Source organism: Rattus norvegicus, chromosome 1 (genome assembly GCF_036323735.1).
Source record: "Rattus norvegicus strain BN/NHsdMcwi chromosome 1, GRCr8, whole genome shotgun sequence".
In the NCBI taxonomy this organism is placed as follows: domain Eukaryota; kingdom Metazoa; phylum Chordata; class Mammalia; order Rodentia; family Muridae; genus Rattus; species Rattus norvegicus.
Window position 1 is genome coordinate 87,665,166 of NC_086019.1, and position 23,412 is coordinate 87,688,577.

Sequence of the window (23,412 nt, forward strand, 5' to 3'; positions counted from 1 at the left end):
ACTGGTGCAGAAAACCCAACTGCTCAGTGCTGATCTAAGACCCCAGAGGGCCTAGCTCTGAATCAACATCACAGCTTTGAACCTAGCATTCTCGGGTGAGAGCCCAAGAATCAATACAAGGCAGGTGCCAACGTCACCCACAGAAGCTCAAAAGAACCAGACAACGTGGGCCATGCTGCAAGACGCCCCCCACCTCCCGCTACGCAGCCAGGCACATCTAACCCTGCTTGAACTCCTCTGGAGACACATGGCTCACCACTGCTCTCCTGCCTCCAAGTCAGTCAGGCCAAATACACCTCACCTTCGGGCCCAATTGTCAACCCCATCCTCACTTCTGCCCACTCCAGGCCTACCCTTGAATCACAGGCTAAGGGGTCCCAAAAACAACCATATTTATTTACAAAATACACATACCCTCTTCTCCTAGAATGCATTACTGGGAGGGGGAGGGGGAGGAGTCGGGCCTGACACACCTGAGACCCCTGGAGCACCAGGAGATGTGGAACGTGGGAGGGGCACTGCCTCCACACCAGACCCCCGGATGGCAGAATGGGAAATCAGGGTACCACCTCTCCAGGGTCATGACCGTGTGTCCAGCCGGTTCATGTATTCCTGCAAAGCCTTCAGGCGGGCATCTATTTCAGCCATGTCGGCTCCCTGGTAGTCGGAGCTGTACTCTGTGAAAACAGGGGTGGGGGTGGGGACCATGAAGGGCCAGTACAGCAAGGACCAATAAACTTGTTATCACCCCAAACGGTTCTGAGATAAGGACCGGACAGGAGGGACAAATATGGGACACCCTGGGCTCACCTTTGATGGGGACCCAGGCCCCAGAGCTGGCCAAGTGTCTCTGGTGATTGTTGCGTTCTCGAGTGGTAGACTTCTGGTAATAAGAGGAGCAGGAAAGGAGTCAGGAAACCCCCTTCTACTCCCATCCCCCAAGTCCCACGGGGACTCTGAATCTGAGGGTCTACAGGTCGCCACTGAATCAAGAACCTCCTTCTGACACAAGAGCCATCCAAAAGGTGAACTGGAAAAGCCTGAGGCACAGAGAGGCTGACCAGGCTCCCTTAGTCGTGACAGAGGAGATGCCGGGTGCGAGGATCTGGTGTCATTTGAGAAGAGAGTATTTTTCCTTTTTCCTTTTGATCCAAGATCTCATGTACCCCGGGTGGGCCTCAAACTCACTGGATAGCCAAAGCTGATCTTAGACTTTGAACGCTCCTGCCTCCACCTCCTGAGTGCTGGTTTGAATGCCACTCTACCCACCCTCTTTATACAGAACCCAGGGCCTTTACCAGAAGGGTAGTCTACCGACTGAGCCACATCTTCAGTCCAAAACTTAAAGCAACATACTGTGGCCACTAAGATTTTGCCCACCAAGCCCAAACACCCTTCTTCAAGGGTCATTCTAGATTCCCCTCTACAACCTGGTATCCCCAGGCTAGAGAATCATAGAATATAGATGATGGCTTATCTTCTGTGGTTTAGTACTACCCCACCCACCTCCCAGCCTGGGAATGAGCCTCACCGTCTTGGACCCACTCCAGGGTATGGGGCTGGGTGGTTTCCCGCGTCCACGGCAACGACGACTAGAAAAAGAGGGCAATCGAAGACCACAGAGCATCTTTGGCACCTCCCTCCTGACCCACTTCGTGGTTTTAAGACCTCCAACCTCCGTCACCTAATTTCCCTGAAAAAGATTGCTTCCACTCTCCCCAGGCACCCTTTCCAAAGTGTCTTCCCCCAGAGTCCAATCATTACCTTTTGGAAACTGACTGGGAGAAATCCTCTAGCTCACTGCAGGAGCTGACTGACGAGCAGCGGCTGCGGAAACTGTCCACTAGGGGGAGACGAAGGGCGTGAGGCCCAGGAGTCACATGGCCCGCCCACCGCCCGCAGCCACACTGCCTCTCAGAGCTGGTTACCGGAGGAGCTGCGGTTCCGGGAGCGGTTAGCTGCATCCCCTCGGCCGGTCACAGCAGCAGGGGGCCGAGTCTGGTGAGACCATGAGACAGATGGACCGTCCCCGCTTCCTCCACTGCCCATTCGGTTCCGCTGCTGCTGCTGCTGCTGCTGCCGCCTAGAAAACCAGAGACTAGGAATGTACACCAACTACTGCGGGGATTGGAACCAGCCACAGCCAGAGTCGGTGGCCAGCTAGAGGTCACTTGGAGATGTTGATATGTGTGGGTGGGGAAAATGAGCAGTGCACCTGACGGGTTAGGAGAGCAAAACGAGCTCAGGAGAGGGCGGGACCACGAGAGGGGGCTGAATCGGGGTGCAGGGGTAACAGGGACAAGGGAAGAAAGAAGGACCAAGGGAGGAGATGGGAGCAGAGGAAAGCAGAGTTAGCCAAGAGGTTAGCTCGGTACGGAAAATGGAGGAGAGGAGACGGAGCAGGGAGAGAAGTGGGAGCCCAGAGAAGAGACAAGGCTTAGCTACAGGTTGGTGAGAGGTGGGAAGAGGAACTGAAGTAAGAACCGAGCACAGAACAGAGGTGGGAAATTGGCACTGACTTACTTCATCCTGATCTCTCTCTGCTTCTTCTCTTTGGCTTTCACGAAGGCTGTGGGGTCAAAACGGGGCACACGACTACCTAGACAATGTAGGGAAAAGGCTGGCTTGCATACCGGCCGGCACCTGTCTGCCTCCCCCACAGCAAGAGGTGGGGCGGTCACTGACCTGTAGGTGAGGGTGAGGGGTGTGCTGGCCGGCCGTGACTCCGGGCTCCGCGGTTGCTCTCCCGCGATGAGGAGCGAGTGGCCGTGCGACCACGAGACGTGGAGCGCTCCCGAGATGATAAAGCTCGGTCCTCCCTGGCTCCAGCCGGCAACGTGCGTCTCCTGGGAGCATTGAGTCCACTGTCCGCTTCCCATTCACTAGCCCACACCAACTCTGGTGCCACGCGCACCTCCTCTATACCCTGAGGCCCACATTCTATCTCCTCAAACATTACCCAGCTCACAGATACCTTTCTATACCCCACCTTGTCCAAGTTCTTTTCCAGGACCTGCCACTACTTCCCTACATCCAAACACCTTCACCGATCCTTCTTTCCGAGGTCCTCCTTCTCTCACAGCTCCCTGGAAGCCCTTTCTCCGCCAATCAAGGTCAGCAGTTAGCTCCTTGAATCTTACCTGAGATCACTAAGCGCTTAGGCTCCACTGTACTCCAGACACTACCTCCAGGCCCTACCTAATTCTCCACAGGCCCCGCCCACCCACCCCAAAGCCATCTTCTCACCCCACCCCTCCTTTAGCCCCACCTCCCCATGAGCCACGCCTCTCACCCCCTTCGGTACATAGCCAGCTCGCAATTCAGAGTCTTGAGCCTAGCACGCAGATTGCGCTCTGACGCCTTTACCTCCTCGAGCTGCGGAAGGAAAACAGGGACCGCTGAGGTCCATAGCAGGCCGAGGTCCACCGCAGCGCCCCCTCACCGCATCCGCTCCCTCACCTCCTTAGCTAGTCTGCGACAATCCTGGCTGCGGCGGCCAGCAGCCCGACCCCCAAGGCCACGCTCTTGCCGTAACTCCAGCTCTAGGCCCCTCACCAGCCCCCGCAGCGACTCGGCTTCCTGGCGAGCTGCCCGACCCGCCAGAGCCTCCTCTCGGGAGCGGCCCAGCTGCGCCTCCAGCTCCCGCTTCTCTGACGCCAAGCGGGTCACCCTGCGGAGGGCGGGGGGAGGGAGAGCGAGAGGGAAACTGAGTACTCTGTGAGCTCCACAGATGGCAGTTCCTAAGGTCCCCCAGGAAGGAGGAATACAGTCCCCTGGAAGGAGTCTGTCCCTGTCAACTCACTCCGAAGCAAGGAGGATACTAAAGCTACTTGACTTTCACCCACCCCCATACAAGCCCTAATGACATGGTGACCTGGCTAAAAGATGCCTGCAGCGAGCACAGCTCAACTGACCTTGTTTCCATTTCCAAACCTTTCCCAGACAAATCTTCTATTTGCCAGCCAAACCAAACTGATGAGGTCACTACCCTGCTCAAAGACCCTTACGAAAACGCCACATACCCAAGGCTTTCCTTCCCTGCTGCTTATAAACAGGGAAGCAAAGGTAAGCAAGTATCCATGGAGAACTAGTTGGATTTCCCTGTGCATCCACAGAGAAGTGCCTCCATGAAAAGGAGAGCGGATTTCTACTATTTGACACAGGGCAGATGTATGTACCAAGTCCTCTTTTGTAAAAGGAAATGGGAGAGGCTGAAAATGATCTGAGGTGGTTTGTACTTTTAAAAACATAAATGAAGGGGTTGGGGATTTAGCTCAGTGGTAGAGCGCTTACCTAGCAAGCGCAAGGCCCTGGGTTCGGTCCCCAGCTTAGAAAAAAAAAAAAAAAAAAAGAAAGAAAAGAAAAGAAAAAAAAGTTGTAAAAAACATAAATGAAAAACTTTCAAATAAAGAAGGGGCTGCCTATGGGGAGAGAAGAGGTACAGGTAGAGAAACAGGACTTCTCTGGATGTACCCCTCTCTCCAGCTTTTGACTCTGGAACTATGTGAAAATACTTTATGTAGGCTCTGGCTATACTGCCCAGGCTGATCTTGAATTTCTGAGTCCCAGCAATCCTCCTGCCTCAGGAACTATCACCAAAGTCGGGAGGTGGGGGGCAATCAACAGGCTCCAAGGCACAAATGTACACCAAAGGAAGAGTAACACTGCAGAATGTGACTGGAATACAGGGTTTTAGCAAGTGGGATACACAGATTCAAGGCAAAAGAGGCTGCAAAAACATCTAACCTGCAGTCAAAGTCTCACCAGTGAGTGCACTGGTATTGTTCAGGATAAAGAAAACAATTGTTACTGCGGCCCGAGAGCTGGCTCAACAGTTAACGGCTTTGGCTGCTCATCCAGAGGACCAGGGTTCGATTCCCAGCACCATCATGGAAGCTCTCAACCTCTTGTAACTCCAGTTCCAGAGGATCTGACACCTTCACAGATAGGCATGCAGGCAAGACACCATGCACATAAAATAAAAATAGTCATTTAAAAAATTGTTACTTTCCTTGGAAACTATGCTTTATCAGTATCAGAAAAAAAAAAAAAAAAAAACCTGGGTGTAAAATCAAGGAAAAAGGGGTTGGGGATTTAGCTCAGTGGTAGAGCACTTGCCTAGGAAGCGCAAGGCCCTGGGTTCAGTCCCCAGCTCCAAAAAAAAAGAACAAAAAAAAAAAAAAATCAAGGAAAAAGTAAGAACAGACAGTATATTCCTTTTCTAAAACTGTCCTTGCCTTCTGGCTCTTTCTACTAAAAAAATTCTAAATGCAACAATAGATCATGTTAACATTACCTCCTGATAAAATAATAAAACATACTGGAAAAATAGTGGTAGACCACCAGCCTAGTAACCCCCAGTGAGGGGCTGGGGGCGTGGCTCAGTGGTAGAGCCCCTGCCTAGAATCCCCCAGTGAGGGGCTGGGGGCGTGGCTCAGTGGTAGAGCCTCTGCCTAGATCCCCCAGTGAGGGGCTGGGGGCATGGTTCAGTGGTAGAGCCCCTGCCTAGAATCCCCCAGTGAGGGGCTGGGGGCGTGGCTCAGTGGTAGAGCCCCTGCCTAGAATCCCCCAGTGAGGGGCTGGGGGCGGGGCTCAGTGGTAGAGCCCCTGCCTAGAATCCCCCAGTGAGGGGCTGGGGGCGTGGCTCAGTGGTAGAGCCCCTGCCTAGAATCCCCCAGTGAGGGGCTGGGGGTGTGGCTCAGTGGTAGAGCCCCTGCCTAGAATCCCCCAGTGAGGGGCTGGGGGCGGGGCTCAGTGGTAGAGCCCCTGCCTAGAATCCCCCAGTGAGGGGCTGGGGGCGTGGCTCAGTGGTAGAGCCCCTGCCTAGAATCCCCCAGTGAGGGGCTGGGGGCGTGGCTCAGTGGTAGAGCCCCTGCCTAGAATCCCCCAGTGAGGGGCTGGGGGTGTGGCTCAGTGGTAGAGCCCCTGCCTAGAATCCCCCAGTGAGGGGCTGGGGGCGGGGCTCAGTGGTAGAGCCCCTGCCTAGAATCCCCCAGTGAGGGGCTGGGGGCGTGGCTCAGTGGTAGAGCCCCTGCCTAGAATCCCCCAGTGAGGGGCTGGGGGCGGGGCTCAGTGGTAGAGCCCCTGCCTAGAATCCCCCAGTGAGGGGCTGGGGGCGTGGCTCAGTGGTAGAGCCCCTGCCTAGAATCCCCCAGTGAGGGGCTGGGGGCGGGGCTCAGTGGTAGAGCCCCTGCCTAGAATCCCCCAGTGAGGGGCTGGGGGCGGGGCTCAGTGGTAGAGCCCCTGCCTAGAATCCCCCAGTGAGGGGCTGGGGGCGGGGCTCAGTGGTAGAGCCCCTGCCTAGATCCCCCAGTATGGTATAGACCAGTGGCAGAGCACTCACCTAGTATGCACAAGGTCTGGGTTTTATGTCTGGGACTTAAATAACAAGAGAAAAGCTTCCTGGGACCCTTCCAAAAGGATATAGAACCCAACATGAATAGGCCCACCTGGCAAAGACAACACCAACATGAAATCACTGCAGCAAATGTATTAGGTCACATCTACGAGCTGATTACTGCCTCCCGCCCACTCCACCCCGGCCACGTGCCCAAAGACACCCAAGGCCTTCTCCTGGAACCTTCACACATTCCACTATCTGGCAAAAAGCGACTTTTATAGATCTGGTATGAGTGATGAGATGAAAGGACCTCCCCCCCAATTGTCAGGGCAGATCACAACCTGAGATTAGATACAGAAGAGGGGAGGGGATGTGACCACAGAGGCTCAGGCCAGAGTGCTAAGGCCTAAACCAAAGAACAGCTGCAGCCCCCAAGTGTTGGAGAGGCAAAAAAGGGGCTCTCCCAAGGGCCCAGGAGGATGGCCTAGGAGCGCCTGCGCTACAGCCCAGTGAACACCATTTCAGACGCTGGCCTCCAGGGGGAGACAGAATACACTTGTAGTGGTTTTTCATTTGGTTTTATTTTTATTGCATTTATTTGTGTGTATGCGCAAGACACACCCGCATCCAGCATTCATGTAGAGCAGAGGACAATGAGTGGGAATTGATTCTCCCCTTCTACACGCGGGTCCCAGAGACTGAGCTCAAAGCAGCAGGCTTGGTGGCAAGCACCTTTACAGGGTGAGCGTCTCTGACTCAGTACAGTGTTTTGTTTTCATTGTTGTTTGGTTTGGGGATTTTGTTTTGTTGTTGCTGCTGTTTTTGTTTTGTTTTCTGAGACAGGGTTTCTCTGTGTATAACTAGTTATCCTGGAACTCTCTCTGTAGACCAGGCTGGCCTAGAACTGACAGAGAACCATCGCCTGCCTCTGCATCCACAGTACTAGAATTAAAGGCGTGCACCACCATGCCCAGCAACCAACTCCAGTGTTTTAAGCTACCTTCTGTGGGGAACGGGAGCCAACTCTGTGTTCTGTCAGAAATGAACAAAAAGAAAGACTCGGCCCTCAGCACTCCTGGGGAAACCTGCCTCAGGGACACGCTTCTTTACTCCAGCCAACAAGAGCTAAAGAACTGTGGACCTGGATCATCCCGTAATAAGACATCAATCAGTCTCAAGAACTAACAAAACGTGGTGGCACACACACCTTTGATCACAGCACCTGGGAGGCAGAGGCAGGTGGGTCTCTGAGTTCGAGGCCAGCCTGGTCTACAGAGAAACCCTGTCTCATACAAGGATGGAAGGAGGGAAACAAGCCAAGAGCAAAACATGGTGGACACCTATAATTTCCGTACTTGGGAGGCAGAGTCAGGGATAGCCTTGCCTAACTAGCAAACACATAAAAATAGTTTGTTTGTTTGTTTTTGGTTCTTTTTTTTTCGGAGCTGGGGACCAAACCCAGGGCCTTGCGCTTCCTAGGTAAGCGCTCTACCACTGAGCTAAATCCCCAGCCCCAAAATAGTTTTGTTTTTAAAGTAGGTTTGTGTGTGCACGCACGCACGCACGCACGCACGCACGCACGCACGCGCACACACACACATGGGCACATACAATGAGCACACACTGAGCAAGACACAGCAGTAATCCCCACTCTCCGTCATGCCCTTCCTGCCACCAGCCTCTGTAGAGTGGGCACTTGTCAGCGCGGCCCTTCTGCCTTCTGCCTGGACCACCCCTGTGGGGCAGCTTCCTCCTGAGGAGCTCCTTGTGGGGAGGTGGTCACACACACACACATGTACTCAGAGCAGCAGGAGGAGAGCCGACAGATCAAGGTAAGCCTGGTCTGCATAGCAAAACTTGGTCTCCAAGGAAAAGAAGGACCGGCAGGTCAGAACAGGATGGGGAAGATGCCACCAGCTCAGAGATTTCAAGGTGCCCTCGACAGTACTGTGAATGGGTAGAAGTCGAAGCCTTATGGCCAATTTGGGAGGTGCATACAGGTGTGGCCTGGATGGAGGATGAGGTTCCCATGCTCCCACTGTGTCCTTCTTCCACCTCACCTCTGATCAGCAGCACCCATGGGGCCTGGTAGCCTGTAAAACCCCACCCTCAAGAGAAGGCCATTCCTCTCTGGTAGTATTTGGCACTCAGTCTGGACTAGCACCTATGTGCCAACAGTGCCAAGATTCTAGCTGCATCCAAGGCATAGCCTGGCCATAAAATTTGCTGTGTGCCCTGTGAAAGTCCCCTAGCATCTCTGAACTGGAACCTGGTGATGACAGCAGTGTCTGTCTCACAGGGCTGCTGTGAGGACAGCTGCTTTCTGAACCCTAGGATCTACACATGTGCACACACCCTCATACAGACACAAATACATAACAACATAAATTTCACAACGAACAATATGGGGCCTGAAACATGACTTGGTTGGCTAACATACATGGTGCTCTGGGTTCAATACCCAGCACTGAATAAACCATTCCTGACTACAGAGAGTTTGAGGTCAGTCTTGAACACCTAAGACCTTGCCTCAAAAGAAAGAAAGAGGGATCAGCAAGATGGCTCAGTGTGCTTGCCGGTCCGTGATGCTTGCCTGGCAACCTGAATTTGACCCATGGAAGCCATGTAATTATAGACTGAGAAAACTGATTCTACACACATGCCATGGTGTGTATACCCAAAAACATACGTACTCTCATCATGCACATGATACAATGAGAATATTTAATTTTTTAATATCCCTAGTCCTCCTTAAAGAATTGGCCATTTCCAGGTGGAGACCAAACCCTTGCCTATAGACGACAGGACACAGCAGAGTCAGTAAGCCTCCCAGAAGCCTCCAGTCTCTTCCCGTTCCCACCATAGTCCCACCTGCCTCGGGGACCCTGTGCATGCTGTGTCATCTACCTAGCACACTCGTCCTAACCCCTTCACCTAACCCACCTCAAGACTTAGCAGGTCCAGGTCACGGCTGCTCTTCTGCCTGCTCCTCACCCATCCACATCCAATAGCATGTTCATGTGGTTCTTGTTAACATCCATTCCCACTGGGCTAGGTACCCCAGGCAGGGAGCCAGGCAACACCAAGAGTTCAGTCAGGTGAAGGCTATTCAGCTCACCCTGCCGGCCTGCCTTACGTCACCTTTGCTGATGCTTCTGCAACTCTTTCTGGGACCCCCTCGGTGCCCCCCATATGCTGAATGTTCATCTGTGCATCTCCCTCACTGCCACAGAGGCCCAGGAAGACAGAGCCAGGGCTGTCAATCACTGCTGAATCCCCAGCACCCAACCAAGGGCAGGGAGAGAGGCAGGGCTCAGGAGGAAGACAGCCAGTGTTCCCAAGGAAACAGATGATGGGCAGTGCCTGTCCCGTCCACCACATCCCAATCCACCACACACTCCCCAGACTCACTGCTCCCTCAGATGCCAGATCTCTGTCTCCCGAGCATCCTGGCCGCCATTCATCCCTCGAAGGTGACCCAACTCCTCCTTCAGTGAGCGGATGATGCCCTGCAGAACCACGGGGTCAGGCTTGCCCTGGTACGGGAGGGGCAGCGGGTAGTGAATCCTGAGAGAGGGGATCAGAACCGTGGCATCTCAGAGGCCAAGATCCACCCACCCGAGAGCCAGGTCTGTAAGCCAAAGAACACAAGCACTTGCAGTCCCCAAGAGTTTGTATTCTTGGTGTTTTGTTTTGAAGGTCTTGCTTGTTTGGGTTTCTGAGACAGGGTCTCTCTGTGTATCCCTGGCTTGAACTCTCTACATAGACCAGGCTGGCCTGAAACGTGAGAGATCTGCTTGCCTCTGCCTCCCGAGTGCTGGGAAAGCGGTTGATTCTAGGTTCGTTGTCCCACACACCATTGTGCCAGTCAGTCAAGCCCGGTGCCTCTGAGCTTCTGCCTCCAGGATTCTGAGGACACCTGGCTGGACAGTGTCATGGCTGGCTGTCATGTCTGCAGGGGAGGCACTGTCACATGAGCTCTACAGGAAGAGCTATCTTCAAGCACAACCCGCCCCAGCCTCTCCCAAGAAGACACTGGCTGGCCTGAGCTAAGGCAGCCCTGAGCCAGAGCAATGGCCGGATGCCTGCAGATGGGGCTCCAACATGTGGGTCCTGTAGGACTGCCAACTTCCAATCACTAGCCCAGGGACCAGGACATACAGACTCTGTTGCCCAGCAACTCAAGAGCCATTCCTGGCTAAGTGTGCTTGCTCCAGCCTGTAATCCCAGTTCCCAAGAGGCTGAGGCAAGAGGACTGCCATGAGTTTGCGGCCAGGCTGAGCTTCATAGCATGACTCTCTTTAAAAAATAAAGGTGGAGGGCGCAGAATGACTGGAGAGAGCTCGACGTTTAAAACCCATGCTGTTCTTGCAGAGGACCCGAGTTCCATTCCCAGCACCCACAACTTAGCTCCAGTCCCAGAGGACCTAATGCTCTCTTCTGGCCTTTGCAGGCACAAGATGGTAGGATACAGACACGTACAGGCAAAACATCCATACACATAAAATAAGAAATTTTAAAACTTTTTAAAGGAAGAGGCTTCAGAGATGGCTCAGCAGTCAAGAGCACTGGCTGCTCTTCCAGAAGTCTGGGCTTCAGTTCCCAGTATACGACCACCTCTAGGCCAACTATGAACGATCTGCTGAGGGCTCATACAGCCCTGTCCCTTCTTCTTCAAATACACAAGGAACAAAACAGAAAGCTCTCACGTCCCTATCAGGAATCTGAGCTGCAATCTGGATGGCTAGCTGTGTGATAAATGATTATGTTTCAAAAAAATCAGGGACAGAGCACTCGCCTACCACGTGCAAGGCTGGTTCAACTGCATACAGTAAGGCAAGAGGTCCTGACCATCTGTCACCTGCAGCCAGTCGCAACCGTAAAATGACACAGCGCCCACAGACTCTGCAGGTGAAGTAAAATCACCCCAGACACCGGGACTCTTCCCACCCCTGCCACCAGCCTGGGCCCGGAGCCAGCCCCATGCCCACCTGTCAAACTCCACGGAATAGATGAGGATGAGGTAGCGTTTGGAGTTGAGCTGGGCCGACCTGGGGCAGGGACCCGGGCGGCCCCCCAGCTTGCGACTGCGCAGAGACTCCAGGTCTGTGTAGGTGAGCAGGTCCAGAGTGACAGACTCACTACTCTGTGGGAGAGGAGGAGGAGGGGTGATGCCAAGGACAATCATAGGTACCCTGGGACCACAGCCACCCTCCAGACACTGTGCCGGATCACAGGGTGCCTGAGTTTCCTGACAAGGAGGCTGGTCATGGTTGGAGGAATACACTGGAGAGCACCTCACACCTGCGAGTCTGCGGTGCTACCAGACACACACAGGGTCACCAGGCCAAACCATTTTCCTAAGAGAAACAACACATGCCCTTCCTGCTGTACACAGCCACAATAATGAGGCCAAAGTGCTGGTGAGTGCTGATCCCTGAGGAGAAATTCAGCCAAAGCCTAGGTGTGGGCCTGGACATGGAAGCGCATGCCTGTCTTCTCAGCACTGGGGAAGTGGAGGTACAAGGGTCAGAAGTTCAAGGTCATCCTCAGCCACATAGCAAGTTTAAGGCCAGCCTGGGCTAAATGAGATGAAAGAAAGGAGAGGGAAAGAAAAGACAAGATAGAAAGAAAAGAGGAAGGGGAAATAGAGAGAAGGGGGTCAGGAAGAATGGAATCAAGCAAGTGGCAGCAAAGGATGAAGTGGGCCAACATTTGGGTTTTCTGTGTAACTCATGACAGTCACTCCTGCAGACAAAGGACGGCTTAGAGTAGTGCAGATCACACATCCCAGGCAAAGGTTTTGTGTGGTTTGGAGTTGAAATGTTTTCTAGTTTTAGGAAAGATGGGGTCACATGTAACCCAGGTTGACCTTGAACTCACTTTGTAGCTAAGGATGGCCTTCTGATCCTCCTGCCTCTACCTCCCCTGTGCTGAGATGTCAGGCATCCAATGGGAGCCACCTGATGGGGTGGCCAATGCCCCTGGCAACTAACTTTCCAGAGGCTATACCTGTGCACATCAGTGTGTTAGTGCACACAAGCACTCCACTATCTGAAAAATGCTAGCCAGGAGCCTGGAGAGATGATGGCTCAAAGGTTAACAGTTCTGCGGTGCTTCTAAAAGACCTGAGTTCGATTCCCAGCACCCACTTCCTGTAGAGTACTGTAAGCCACCTGGTGTGGGTGCTAGGAACCAACTGTGCCCTTTGCAAGAGCAGGAAGTTCTCCTAACCATTGAACCATTTCTCCAAAATCCTGGGCTGGGGCTCATGCTCGCCCAGCAAGCACAAAGCCCTCAGTTCCAGCCCAGCACCACATGAGCCACCAGCACTACATACAAAAGGCCACAAAATGCTGCCTTGACCTGTAGTCCAGGTACTAGAAGACAGAAGCAAGAAGATGAGGAACTCAGGGTCATCCCTGGCTACACAGTAAGCTCAAGGGGTTCTAGGGCAGCCTGGACTACATGATGAGACAGTGTCTCAAGGAAAAAAAAAAAAAGGTTCAGAATTCTTTTTTAAAAAAAATATGAAGGGGTTGGGGATTTAGCTCAGTGGTAGAGCGCTTGCCTAGCAACCGCAAGGCCCTGGGTTCGGTCCCCAGCTCCGAAAAAAAGAAAAAAGAAAAAAAAAAGAAAAAAAATATGAACTCCATGAAAATGTACTTCTAATATAAACTTTATTGCGTACTTATTTAATATTAGTGTGTGTGTCGTGCACGCATGCGTGCAAGTGTATGCTTGTGTTCTTGTGCCCGTGTGGAAGTCAGAGACAGCTTTCAGTATTCTGTTCTGCCCTCCACCCGGTGTGACCTGGAGCTGGAACTCGGGTGGCCAGGCTGGCCAAGCTGGCACCTTTTTACCTGTGAGGCCAGCTTGCCAGCCCTCACCAATCTCCTAACAAGAGCATTAACACAGGGTGGCTCTTCCTCTCTTCTCTACATTTCCCTGGGACCTGAATCTATTTTTCTTTTCTCTTTTGGTTTTAAGATTTATTCTGCTTTTAATTCTGGGAGGGAGTATGTATGTGTGAGTGCAAGTGCCCTCAGAAGTTAGATGGGGTCGGAAGAACCACTGGGGAGGAAGTTACAGGCAGTCCTGAGCTGCCGGAGGTGCCTGCCGGGAACTGAACCCGAGTCCTCCAGAACAGCCACTGCTCTTAGCTGCCATGGCTCCGGCTCCCCTCAATACTTGTTTTATCATTTTGAGACAGGGTCTCCTGCACTCCAGGCTGGCCTCCATCTCACTATGTAGATAAGGGAAACCTTGGACCTTCTAACCACCACCACTTAAATTCTGGGATTACAGGCATACACCACTATGGCAGATCACGAGGTGCTGGTGACCCAACCAGAGGCTTTAGCAGCTAAGCAAGCACCCTACCCCGGAGCCACACCCCCAGCAATACATTGGTTGGTTGGTTGGTTGGTTGGTTGATTGGTTGGTTTGTCACCAGACTCGGACCCACTGGCACGTGCAAAAGAAGTTCTGAAGGCCAAGCACCCTGCACACATGAGGTAACCATCCCAGCCTCGCACCCCAAGTTCTACGGAAGAGTAACCTCCCATCCCTGAGGCTGGTCCTTACCTGGGTGAGGGCTGACTCCAGCATGTTACAGAAGATGCTGAACTGTTTAAAGTTCCCGGTCTTATGAGTCAAGTCTTCAATGACTGAGTGGAAAGAAAAGTTCCTCCTGAGGTCTGACCACTTGCCCAGTCCATAGGCAACATGCTCACGTTTTCCAGCTCTGCCCACCCCTTATTGCCTCTGGCCAGACCGATGGGACCCACACTCCCGCCCCACTCTGAAGAGCTTGAGTAGAGTCAAGAGCACAGCTTAGCTCAGCCTCAGCCTTAGGAGAGCTCCAGGGTGGGGACTGGAGCCCACCCCAGCAGGCACACTCACAGTTGGCATCAAACTCTCCACGCCACTGGTCAGCTGTCATCCGGTCCTCCACCTCCAGCTCCAGCACCTGCCCAGAAACCACCACCCGCACAGCATGCTCCACACCCCGGAACATGTAGTCCACCTGCAGGCCAGCTGGCTGCTCCATGGCCAGGGTCCCTGAAAACGGGGACAAGACAGAGACGTAAAGACACGCCTGGTGTCTACAGAGGCCAAAGGCAGTGTTGCCACTGGAACTGGAGTTACAGGCAGTTGTGAGCTACCATGTGGGTGCTGGGAATTGAAGCAGGTCCTCCGGAAGAGAAGCCAGCACCCTTAGTCACTGAGCCCAGCCCCCGACCATGGTCTTCTGAGACTGGGTTTCACTCTAGCTCAGAGGATTCTCCTCTCTCAGCCTCCCAAGTGCTGGGATGGCCACACCCAGCACAGTTCTTTGTGCTTTATATGCTGATATCCACCTTAATTCTCACTAACAGCTCTGCTAGGAAGGCATCATTTTTAAATTCCTCTTTCAGACAAGGAATGAGATGCAGAACAGTGAGCTCCTTCTGAGAGGAACAGTAGATCCAGGAACCGACTCCCCACTCCGCATGATGGTGCACACCAGCTATCCCAGCACTCAGAAGCAGAAAATGTTGCCAAGAGTTTGAGACCAGCCTGGGTTGCATAACGAGATTCCCAAAGCAGAAACCCTATCCCCAGAACAAAACGTAGCACCACCACAAAGCACTAACTTTGTGGCAGTGGTGGTGGCTTTGGCCTCCTGTTATGGTTTGCTTTGGTTTGATTTAGGAACAGGTTTGGAGAAAACACATACGCCAGCCATGTTGGCTTGGGACTCTGGTTTCTGGAATGTTTTTTAGTGGAGGGCTTCATAAATCTGGAAGCCCCTAGTAATTAAGCTTCCACTTTCTAGGAGTTCTAAAGCTTGGAGTATTAATCTCTGGCCCCGCCCAGAGACCTCAGCATCTGCCGCCAAAGCACAGGGCAGCCACCACAGCAGTTTACCACAGCATTGGAGGAGGAACTCCTGGGGCACGTGCTCAAGGTACCGCCTCCCTCACTCAAGGTACCACCTCCCTCACTCAAGGTACCGCGTCCCTCGTCCCCATTGTCAAACTGACCTTGTCCTCCACCCTGCATCGCCTGGGTCATACAACACCACCAAGCATCCTGTGCCCACCCATACCACCTAGGTCCCAAATAGTCACCCTCTGAATAACAACAGGCCTAAAATCCACTCTCCCAGTGCACAACTACACTCCCTCCCATCGACTCTTGGAGGCTTAGAAACTGTCCCTTAGCTATTGCCAGGCAAGAACTCCACAAACCAGGCCTACACTCTGGACAGCTCCCTCCTTAGCCAGAGCTCCCAACACCCACTCCTCTCCCAATCTCAGGACCCCTCTCCTGGCAGACCTCCACTTCCTGTCCCTTGTGGTGTGGTGCATGGTGGAAGCCAGATCCTCCCCCTGCACTGACTCCTAGTTCATTCTATTCTCCCAGCTTGAGGAGTGGGGGAACCAGCACATTGCTTCCCCCTACACTGCCTTCTACCTCCACATTCTCCTAGGACCCTGCCCCCTGAATTTTCTATCTGAACTGTCATGCCCCCTCTTATTCTGCTTCGATTCTGCCCACTCATTCAAAGTTCTAGCCCACGTACACCCCACTTTCTGCCTGTGTTCCATTTCCCCGTATTTTACCTGAATTCTGCTCAAACTGTACCTAACTGTTACCGCCCCACTGGTAGGCACATTTCTCACCTCTCACCCAGGGCAGCTCTCCCCACCTTTGGGACTATCCAGGCCCAGCCCCTCTCGCTGCCTTGAGGCTCCCTCCCTCTTCCTGCTCACACCATCCTTGCTAAGGGACCTGAAGTTCATCCTGGGAAGTTCATCCTGGTTGCTGACTTCCATCCTGCCCCAAGTCTCTCCTGACCCCTCTTCTAATCCCCTCTGACCAACATCCCAGTGGGGAGGCTCCGCCCTTGCCAGCCCTTGACATCACGTCTCAGTGCTAAGCACACCTGGGACCCCCCTGACCCACTTCTGCCACAGCCTCTTGAGGTTGCTCTCACACAAGCTACAGTCTCCAGCCCCTAGCCTTCTCCTCACCATCTTTCACTCAGGGAATCTCAATCTCTTTCCCAGAGCTACAGGTCCCTGCCCTGGCTCCTCCTCCCAAACTGTGCTCCAACATTTCAGGAGGAAAGAGAACCCACCACACCCCACCATCGTCGTGGGCAAATCACTGTCCCCACCTACCCTAGGCTGTCTGCCCACAAACCACTTCATACCCGCACCCATCTCCAGCCTTACTGGGTTCTCCTAGGAATATCCCACACTGTGCCCAACAGCCTGACCGCCACCTACTCTGAGTTGGCCTCCCCAACTCTGCAAGAATGTGAGCTGGCCTGAGCTCTCTCCGTCTCCACCCTGCCCTTCCCCAACACTGGCCCCCAGGGGGCATAACAACAAAAGCCCACTGAACATGGTTGCTGTGCCTTCTGCTAAGGTCAAGTGTAGGATACCCCACAATCTAGACCATTACAGTGTACCCTGCAGCTTCCCAGCACACCCAGAGTGTCCCCAAAACACACTTAGTAGCTCAATGCTTCATCCTAGTTCTACTGCTCTGGTAGACATTACAACCATCCCCCCATTTTACAGACCATAAAACTGAGGCTCCCACAGTTAGAATCAGCAGCCTTCTCCTACTCACTATCCAGCTATGCTTCCTTCCCAAGGTTCTTCAAGCACTGACTCACAGGCTTCACTGACTCACAGGCTTTGACTCAAGCATGGCTTACACCTTTCGATCAGTCCACAGGCTGGAAACTCACAGGTTCAGATCAAAGCTCCTCCCTCACTACCCAATATGCCAGAGGCAAGGTACTTGCCATTTTGTGGTAAAGTGAAGTGAAGATAAAGCCAGGCCTGGGGTCAAGGGCCTGCCAGCAACAGGCTGGGATGTAGAATCAAAAGTCTAGGACCAGGGTGGGCAACAGGAGATCAAGGCCACTCTGGGTAACTTAGTGAGACCCAGTCTCAAAAAAAGTTACAGATGTAGCTTAGTAGTAGGGGCTTACCTAGCATGTGTGAGACCCTGGGTTAAACGCCAGTTACTGGAGCAGGGCATGCGCGAGCGCATGTGCATGGGTGTGTGTGTACTACTCGGGACAGGAGCGCTGACCTTGTACATTGCCATGAGGGCTACGTCAGTCATCACGTAAGGTGCTGGGTACTTGCCCTTACCACCCACTCTCAGCTGACAGCCCAGAGGCCACGTACGCTTCCTCCCCAAAGCCTGCAAGCATGGCTAGCTTGCCCAGAATCCACAAGTAAGAGACTAGGGCCATGGCTGCCGTACAGCACTTCTCCATCTTGTACAGGACTCCAGTCCCTTGAGATACAGATCAATAAAAACAAACGTTTCTAATTGTCCTTCTTCCTGTCTCTTCGGCACCTTGGCCTGGCATAGACCTGCTTGCCAGCCTATGGAGGAGGGCCAAGGATCCTGACACTCTCCAGTCTCAGCTCCAAGGCCCCTAGGGGCACCACAATATGTCCAGTTTCTTACTGCAGCTGACTCCATTTCCAGGAAGGAGTACCTCCCAGCTCAATATTTCAACTCCCACCATGGGGAGACCAGAGAAAGGATAGTAACTATTTCTACACCTGTGTGTTCTTCAGGAGCCCACCCTAGTGGGCAGATCTGAGAAATCCCAAGGAATAAATGAAGGATGTGGTGGCAACGAACGAGACGAAGTAAAGCCAGGTGAGTCGACAGCAGCCAGGAAGGCCTCAAGAAGCCCCCGGACTGAGACCCTTGAAGAGTGGGGAAATCACTCAGGCATCTGGGGAAAGCCAATCCAGGCAGAAGGGCAAACAGCAGTATAAAGCATGCATTTGCCACATCCAAAAGACCCTGAGACCCGCGTGGTCCCAATAGTACAGGCAAGTCATTTCCAAAGGTGTGGGACTGTGGAGAGGGAGGAAGACAGAGCCCTCACTACCTGGAGATCCTGTGGGCAGGACCTGTGGGGCCCAGGGAAGAGCAGGTATAATGCAGGAGGGGTAAACAGAGGAAGGAACACAGGGTTTGACTGCCTGCTAGGCTTCAATTCCTGATCCTTCTGCCTCCACTTCCCAAACTCTGGGATCACAGGTGCTCACCACCACACCTGGCTTCCAGACCTAGGGATCAAAGCCAGAGCCTCAGGCAAGCTAAGTCCCCTCGACGTCCATCCTCACCCTAACGTGTGTGTGTGTGTGTGTGTGTATGTGTGTGTGTGTGTGTGTGTGTGTGTGTGCACTTTTCTTTAACATGGGAGGGAAAGGAAGGAGTGATAAAGAACCAAGCCAAGTACCTGAGAGGAAGGTTCTGTCAGGTAAGAATAGAGACCCCAAAGAATTGTTTGGGGGCAACTGCATGTCAGCTGGACTTCCAAGCAAAGAGGAGCTGGCCTTCCTAAATGACCGACAACCCCACACACACTGGATATAACGTGGAGTTTGTGCAGAGATAGATACGGGAAAGAGACACCTGGCAGTCACTACAGGGTGAGCAGGTGAGGGAAGTGGAATAGAAAAAGTGATTCCGCAGAACATGAAATTTAGGTATGAAAGGATTAAAGAACTTGCCCAAAGCCAGAATGATTTTAGTAGTGGGTCCCAGGGTCAGTGCCAGGGCTCAAACTTGGGTAAACAGATACCAGAGCCCACACTCTTCTTCTCTTGATTTGTTTCGTTTTGAGATGAGATCTCCCTAGGTAGGCAAAGCCAGCCTCAAACTCATTCTGTAGCTCAGACTGACCTCAAACTGTCAGTTCTTCCACCCCAGCTCCCCAGTCCTGGGATTACAGTGTGCACCACTGTAGAGTTTGCTATGACGCTTCCGAGTTCATTCAGAGAGACTGTCCAGATGACTCAATGGGTAAAGCTTCCTGATGCACAAACACAGAGCTGGGCTTGACCCCTAGAACCCCCATTAAGGCAGAAGGAGAGAACCGACTCGACAATGTTGTCCTCTGACCTCCACAGTCATGTAGCTGGTCTTTGCTACTTTGTAGGTTCTCCCCACCCCACCCCACCCCATCCCCAAATTTATTGCACAGTTTCACCCCCTAACACTAGATAGGAGAGAAACAAGGATAGAGGAAGAGAGGGGAATCAGGAAAATCCCTGAATCTAATTTCTTTCCTTTTGTTTCTTCTTTGACTTCGGCTACTAACAAACCACAACCAACCTTCCTAAATGACCAACAACCCACACATACACACAGGCACGCACACACACACACACACACACACACACACACACACACACACACACGCTTCTTGGGGGCCCTAGCATTTATATGCTCTCCAAAAAGCTCCCAGAATTCCAAACGTCACGCAATCGAAAAAATTATCAGGAGCTGGCAAAACCATATTTCTGCTAGAGCAGGAGGCAAATCATAGTAAGCTGCGGACAGTCCAAAACTGGTACACCTGGGATTAAAACGAAAACATATTCTTATAACATCCCCATGTTTTTTAAAGGAACCAAAATTCCAAAACTGTCACTACACATCCACCCTGTGATATGAACCACCACCACCCCCATCACACACTTGCGTGAAGGCACAATAATTTCTATGCGTTCAAGGACAAAGTGAGACACTGTCTCAAAAACAAAACATAAAATCCATTCTTGAGCTCAGCAGTAGTGGTAGAACTATTGACTAACGCGCCTAACTATTATCTGGCACTGCAAAGAAAGCGGGGAGAGTTAAAAGTGATTTCCCGTAAAATTACTTGCTCAGAGCGTGCACACAGTAAACGCCTCTTGTCCATAGGGTAGACACACCCTCAACCCTAGAGACCTCCTGCCCTGTTTTCATCTGCCCCCATCCTCCAAACCAACTCAAATTCAGAACTCGCGGCATCTCCGCAACCCCACCTCTCACAACCCGTGGGGTGCAAAAGATACAAAATAAAGCTCTACCTCACAAGCTCTAGTGCAGTATTCGGTAAGGGACCTCTAAGTTCTAGCCGCGTATATCGGGAGCGACAACATAGCGCAATAAAGACTCTGTGAAATCTCCAGCTTGCATAGGTTCTGGCGTCCACCTGCGTGAAAGGACCTGTGCTCCGGGGACTCCCCAATCCCCGCGCCTGGAGCCCGCGCCTGGAGCCCGCGCCCGCAGCCGCGTACTCGCTGGTCACCGCCACAGACGCCCTCTTCACCACCGGTTCAACCGCCGAAGTTTCAGTTCCGCCCACATCCGGGCTTCTCACTTCTGATTGGTAGGGCCTTACAGGCAGTCATGTTTCCATAAGTCAAAACGAACGCCCGTCACTCTGTCCCGCCCCCACAGGAGAACCCGCCTTCCGAAGTTTGCAATTAGTCTATTTTGAAGAGGCGTTCCTAACACGTGTGAGGAGATCGCCAAGGCGTATTTCTTCTTCCACTGATTATTGGGTAGACATGCTGCCAATCATAAGAAAAAGGTGGTCCCTTAGAGTAGGAGGGAGGATCCCGGAAATAACATTTTAACTCCGCCCCCCACCCCCCCCACCCCTTTGCAAGGCAGGCGGGGCCCACAGAGAAGGGAGGGGTGGAATGGAGTGTGGTATGAGTTCAAGGGAACGTCCTGGCCTCCAAGTCCGGAAGCTTCGAGGATATTCTCAACTGTACAGTCAGGTCGAGGTTTCTCAGAGGTCAGTGTATGTCTAAGTATACCCTGGTCACTCTGCTAGACTTGTTTGTCAGTGCGTGCATGACAAAACCTCAAGTGGCGGTCTCCAACACCCTATGCATCCTTGAACTCATGATCCTCCTGCCTCCACCTCCCCAGTACTGGAATTACGGGAGTTGTACCACCATGCCTGACATGGCACTGGCCTCATTAAAGCTCAAACAACACAGCAAATTAAGCATTTTTAATAGTTTTAGATGTATTTATTTTATATGTATGAGTTTTATGCCTGTCCACAGCAAGTGTGCCTGGTACCTGCAGAGATCAGAAGACAGCATCAGAAGACTCGGACTGTAGTTACAGATGATTGTGAAGCACCTTACGGATGCTGGAAACTGAGCTCCAGGTCCTCTCGGAGAGCAGCCAGTGCTCTTTTTCTTTCCTCTCTTTCTCCCCAACCTCCTGAAGTTGTTTGAGACAGATATCTCACTCTATAGCCTTGGCTGGCCTGAATTTCACTGTATAGATCAGGCTATCCTCGAACTCACTGAGATCCCAAGGCTCTTCTACCTCTACCTCCCAAGTTCTGGGATTAAAGGCACATACACCATCGCATCTGACTGGAGTAGTTGAGTAGTTTACTTGTTTATTTGATTACACTTTCGTGTGTGTGTGTGTGTGTGTGTGTGTGTGTGTGTGTGTGTGTGTTAGGATGCATGCACCACAACCACAGGCTTTCACTGGCCAGTCTGCCTAGCCACTCAAGAGATACAGTTCTCAAAAAATAAGGTGTGGAGACCCTGAGGAAGACATGCAATATTCACCTCTGGTCTGTGCACAGGCAGACAAAGGCTCAGTGGTAGAGCCCCTGCCTAGAATCCCCCAGTGAGGACTGGGGGCGGGGCTCAGTGGTAGAGCCCCTGTCTAGAATCCCCCAGTGAGGGACTGGGGGCGTGGCTCAGTAGTAGAGCCCCTGCCTAGAATCCCCCAGTGAAGGACTGGGGGCGTGGCTCAGTGGTAGAGCCCCTGCCTAGAATTCCCCAGTGAGGGGTTGGGGTGTGGCTCAGTGGTAGAGCCCCTGCCTAGAACCCCCCAGTGAGGGGCTGGGGGCGTGGCTCAGTGGTAGAGCCCCTGCCTAGAATCCCCCAGTGAGGGGCTGGGGTGTGGCTCAGTGGTAGAGCCCCTGCCTAGAACCCCCCCAGTGAGGGGCTGGGGGCGTGGCTCAGTGGCTACAAAGAAGACTCCGACACCAGACCAGATGCTTGAAAGAAGCAGAAATCAGCTGAGTTGCCTGCAAAAGTTTAGTCCACAGTCACTTGGAAAGAACACTCTCCAACATGCTGAGCTGCCTGCAGGGTGTGCAGTGTGTTCCAGGATCCCAGCTTTGGGGACCTGTCACCCACACTGAGGTGGGCTCTTTGGTGATGTAGCTGTCTTTGAGTCATTTCTGCTCTTATAAGTAACCCTAATAAAACTCATTGCTCACCAAGTTGGACTTTGGTGGTACCTATCATGGGTTTCCTATCTAGGGTGAGTAGACATGTGTGTTGCATCTGCCTGGGAAAAGTTTTCTCACAGAACATCTTCACATGCACACACTTGTCTACTAGTACCACGTACGTACGTACATACATACATACATGCATTCATACATACATACATATATACGTATGTAGGATGACGTCATACAGGTAAAGGCAGGTACAAGATAGAACGAGGCCTGTATTGGATAAGAAGGAAGGATGGGGGGTTGGGGATTTAGCTCAGTGGTAGAGCACTTGCCTAGCAAGCGCAAGGCCCTGGGTTCGGTCCCCAGCTCCGAAAAAAAGAAAAAAAAAAAAAAGATTCCTCTCTGCACATTTACAGGTTGTTGTGAATACTCTTAAGGGATGGATATGTACAGGACTTTGTATGTCTAAGTGGGCAATTACATATTATCAATTGGATCAGAGGTTATTGTGTTGTGTGTTCTTTCATGTGGGAATTTAAGTTCAAGAGAGTATGTGGTGGCTGGGGACACTAGACTGCCACGGAATTGGGATGTATATTTCTGGCAATAGAATAATCACATAATCCAGCAATCCCATTCCCAGGTTTGCACCCAAGAAACCTGAAAACAGATGGACAAATATGGATACACACGAATGTTCACCACAGCAATATTCATAGCTGAATCTTAAAAACATGATGCTATGTGAGTGATGTCACACACAAAAGGTCACATGACCTATGAGTCCATTACATGGCATATCCACAGCAGGCAAGTCCCTAGAGACAATAGGGGATACTGGTGCTGGGAACTACAGGGAGACCACGTTAAAAATGCCTTAGAACTAGATAAAGGTGGTGAATGAACAACATTGTGGATGTGAGCCAGTGCTTCCGGCCTACGAACTTCAAGATGGTTAATTTCCTGTTATGTAAATTTCACCTCAATAAAACAGTTTTAAGCAAAGGACTAAGAAACGAGTCGAATGAGAAGC

General features: G+C 52.3%; 1 protein-coding gene and 1 long non-coding RNA gene across 4 annotated transcripts; one reads left to right on the forward strand and one right to left on the reverse strand.

Moving 5' to 3' along the window:
- Positions 1–375: 375 nt before the first annotated feature.
- Ccdc61 (coiled-coil domain containing 61) lies at positions 376–20,567 on the reverse strand. 3 transcript variants are annotated; one of them, NM_001106229.1, is made up of 14 exons: positions 20,236–20,567; positions 14,246–14,404; positions 13,928–14,010; positions 11,332–11,486; positions 9,752–9,907; positions 3,460–3,670; positions 3,293–3,375; positions 2,686–2,846; positions 2,524–2,599; positions 1,929–2,083; positions 1,765–1,843; positions 1,532–1,592; positions 811–883; positions 376–677 (listed from the first exon to the last, which is right to left on the reverse strand). In NM_001106229.1, exons 2-14 carry the CDS (start codon positions 14,391–14,393, stop codon positions 580–582), a joined length of 1,539 nt encoding a protein of 512 aa, NP_001099699.1. In that variant the 5' UTR covers positions 14,394–14,404; positions 20,236–20,567; the 3' UTR covers positions 376–579. The 3 variants fall into 3 exon arrangements, with proteins under 3 accessions (NP_001099699.1, XP_038959872.1, XP_038959871.1); XM_039103944.2 differs by lacking the exons at positions 13,928–14,010; positions 14,246–14,404; positions 20,236–20,567 and having other exon boundaries at positions 9,752–9,849; positions 11,332–11,470; XM_039103943.2 differs by lacking the exons at positions 13,928–14,010; positions 14,246–14,404; positions 20,236–20,567 and having other exon boundaries at positions 9,752–9,876; positions 11,332–11,470.
- Positions 20,568–20,578: 11 nt separating this feature from the next.
- LOC134485103 (uncharacterized) lies at positions 20,579–21,544 on the forward strand. The gene is made up of 2 exons (XR_010062971.1): positions 20,579–20,951; positions 21,229–21,544. It is a non-coding gene; the product is annotated as an uncharacterized LOC134485103 (long non-coding RNA).
- Positions 21,545–23,412: the final 1,868 nt, after the last annotated feature.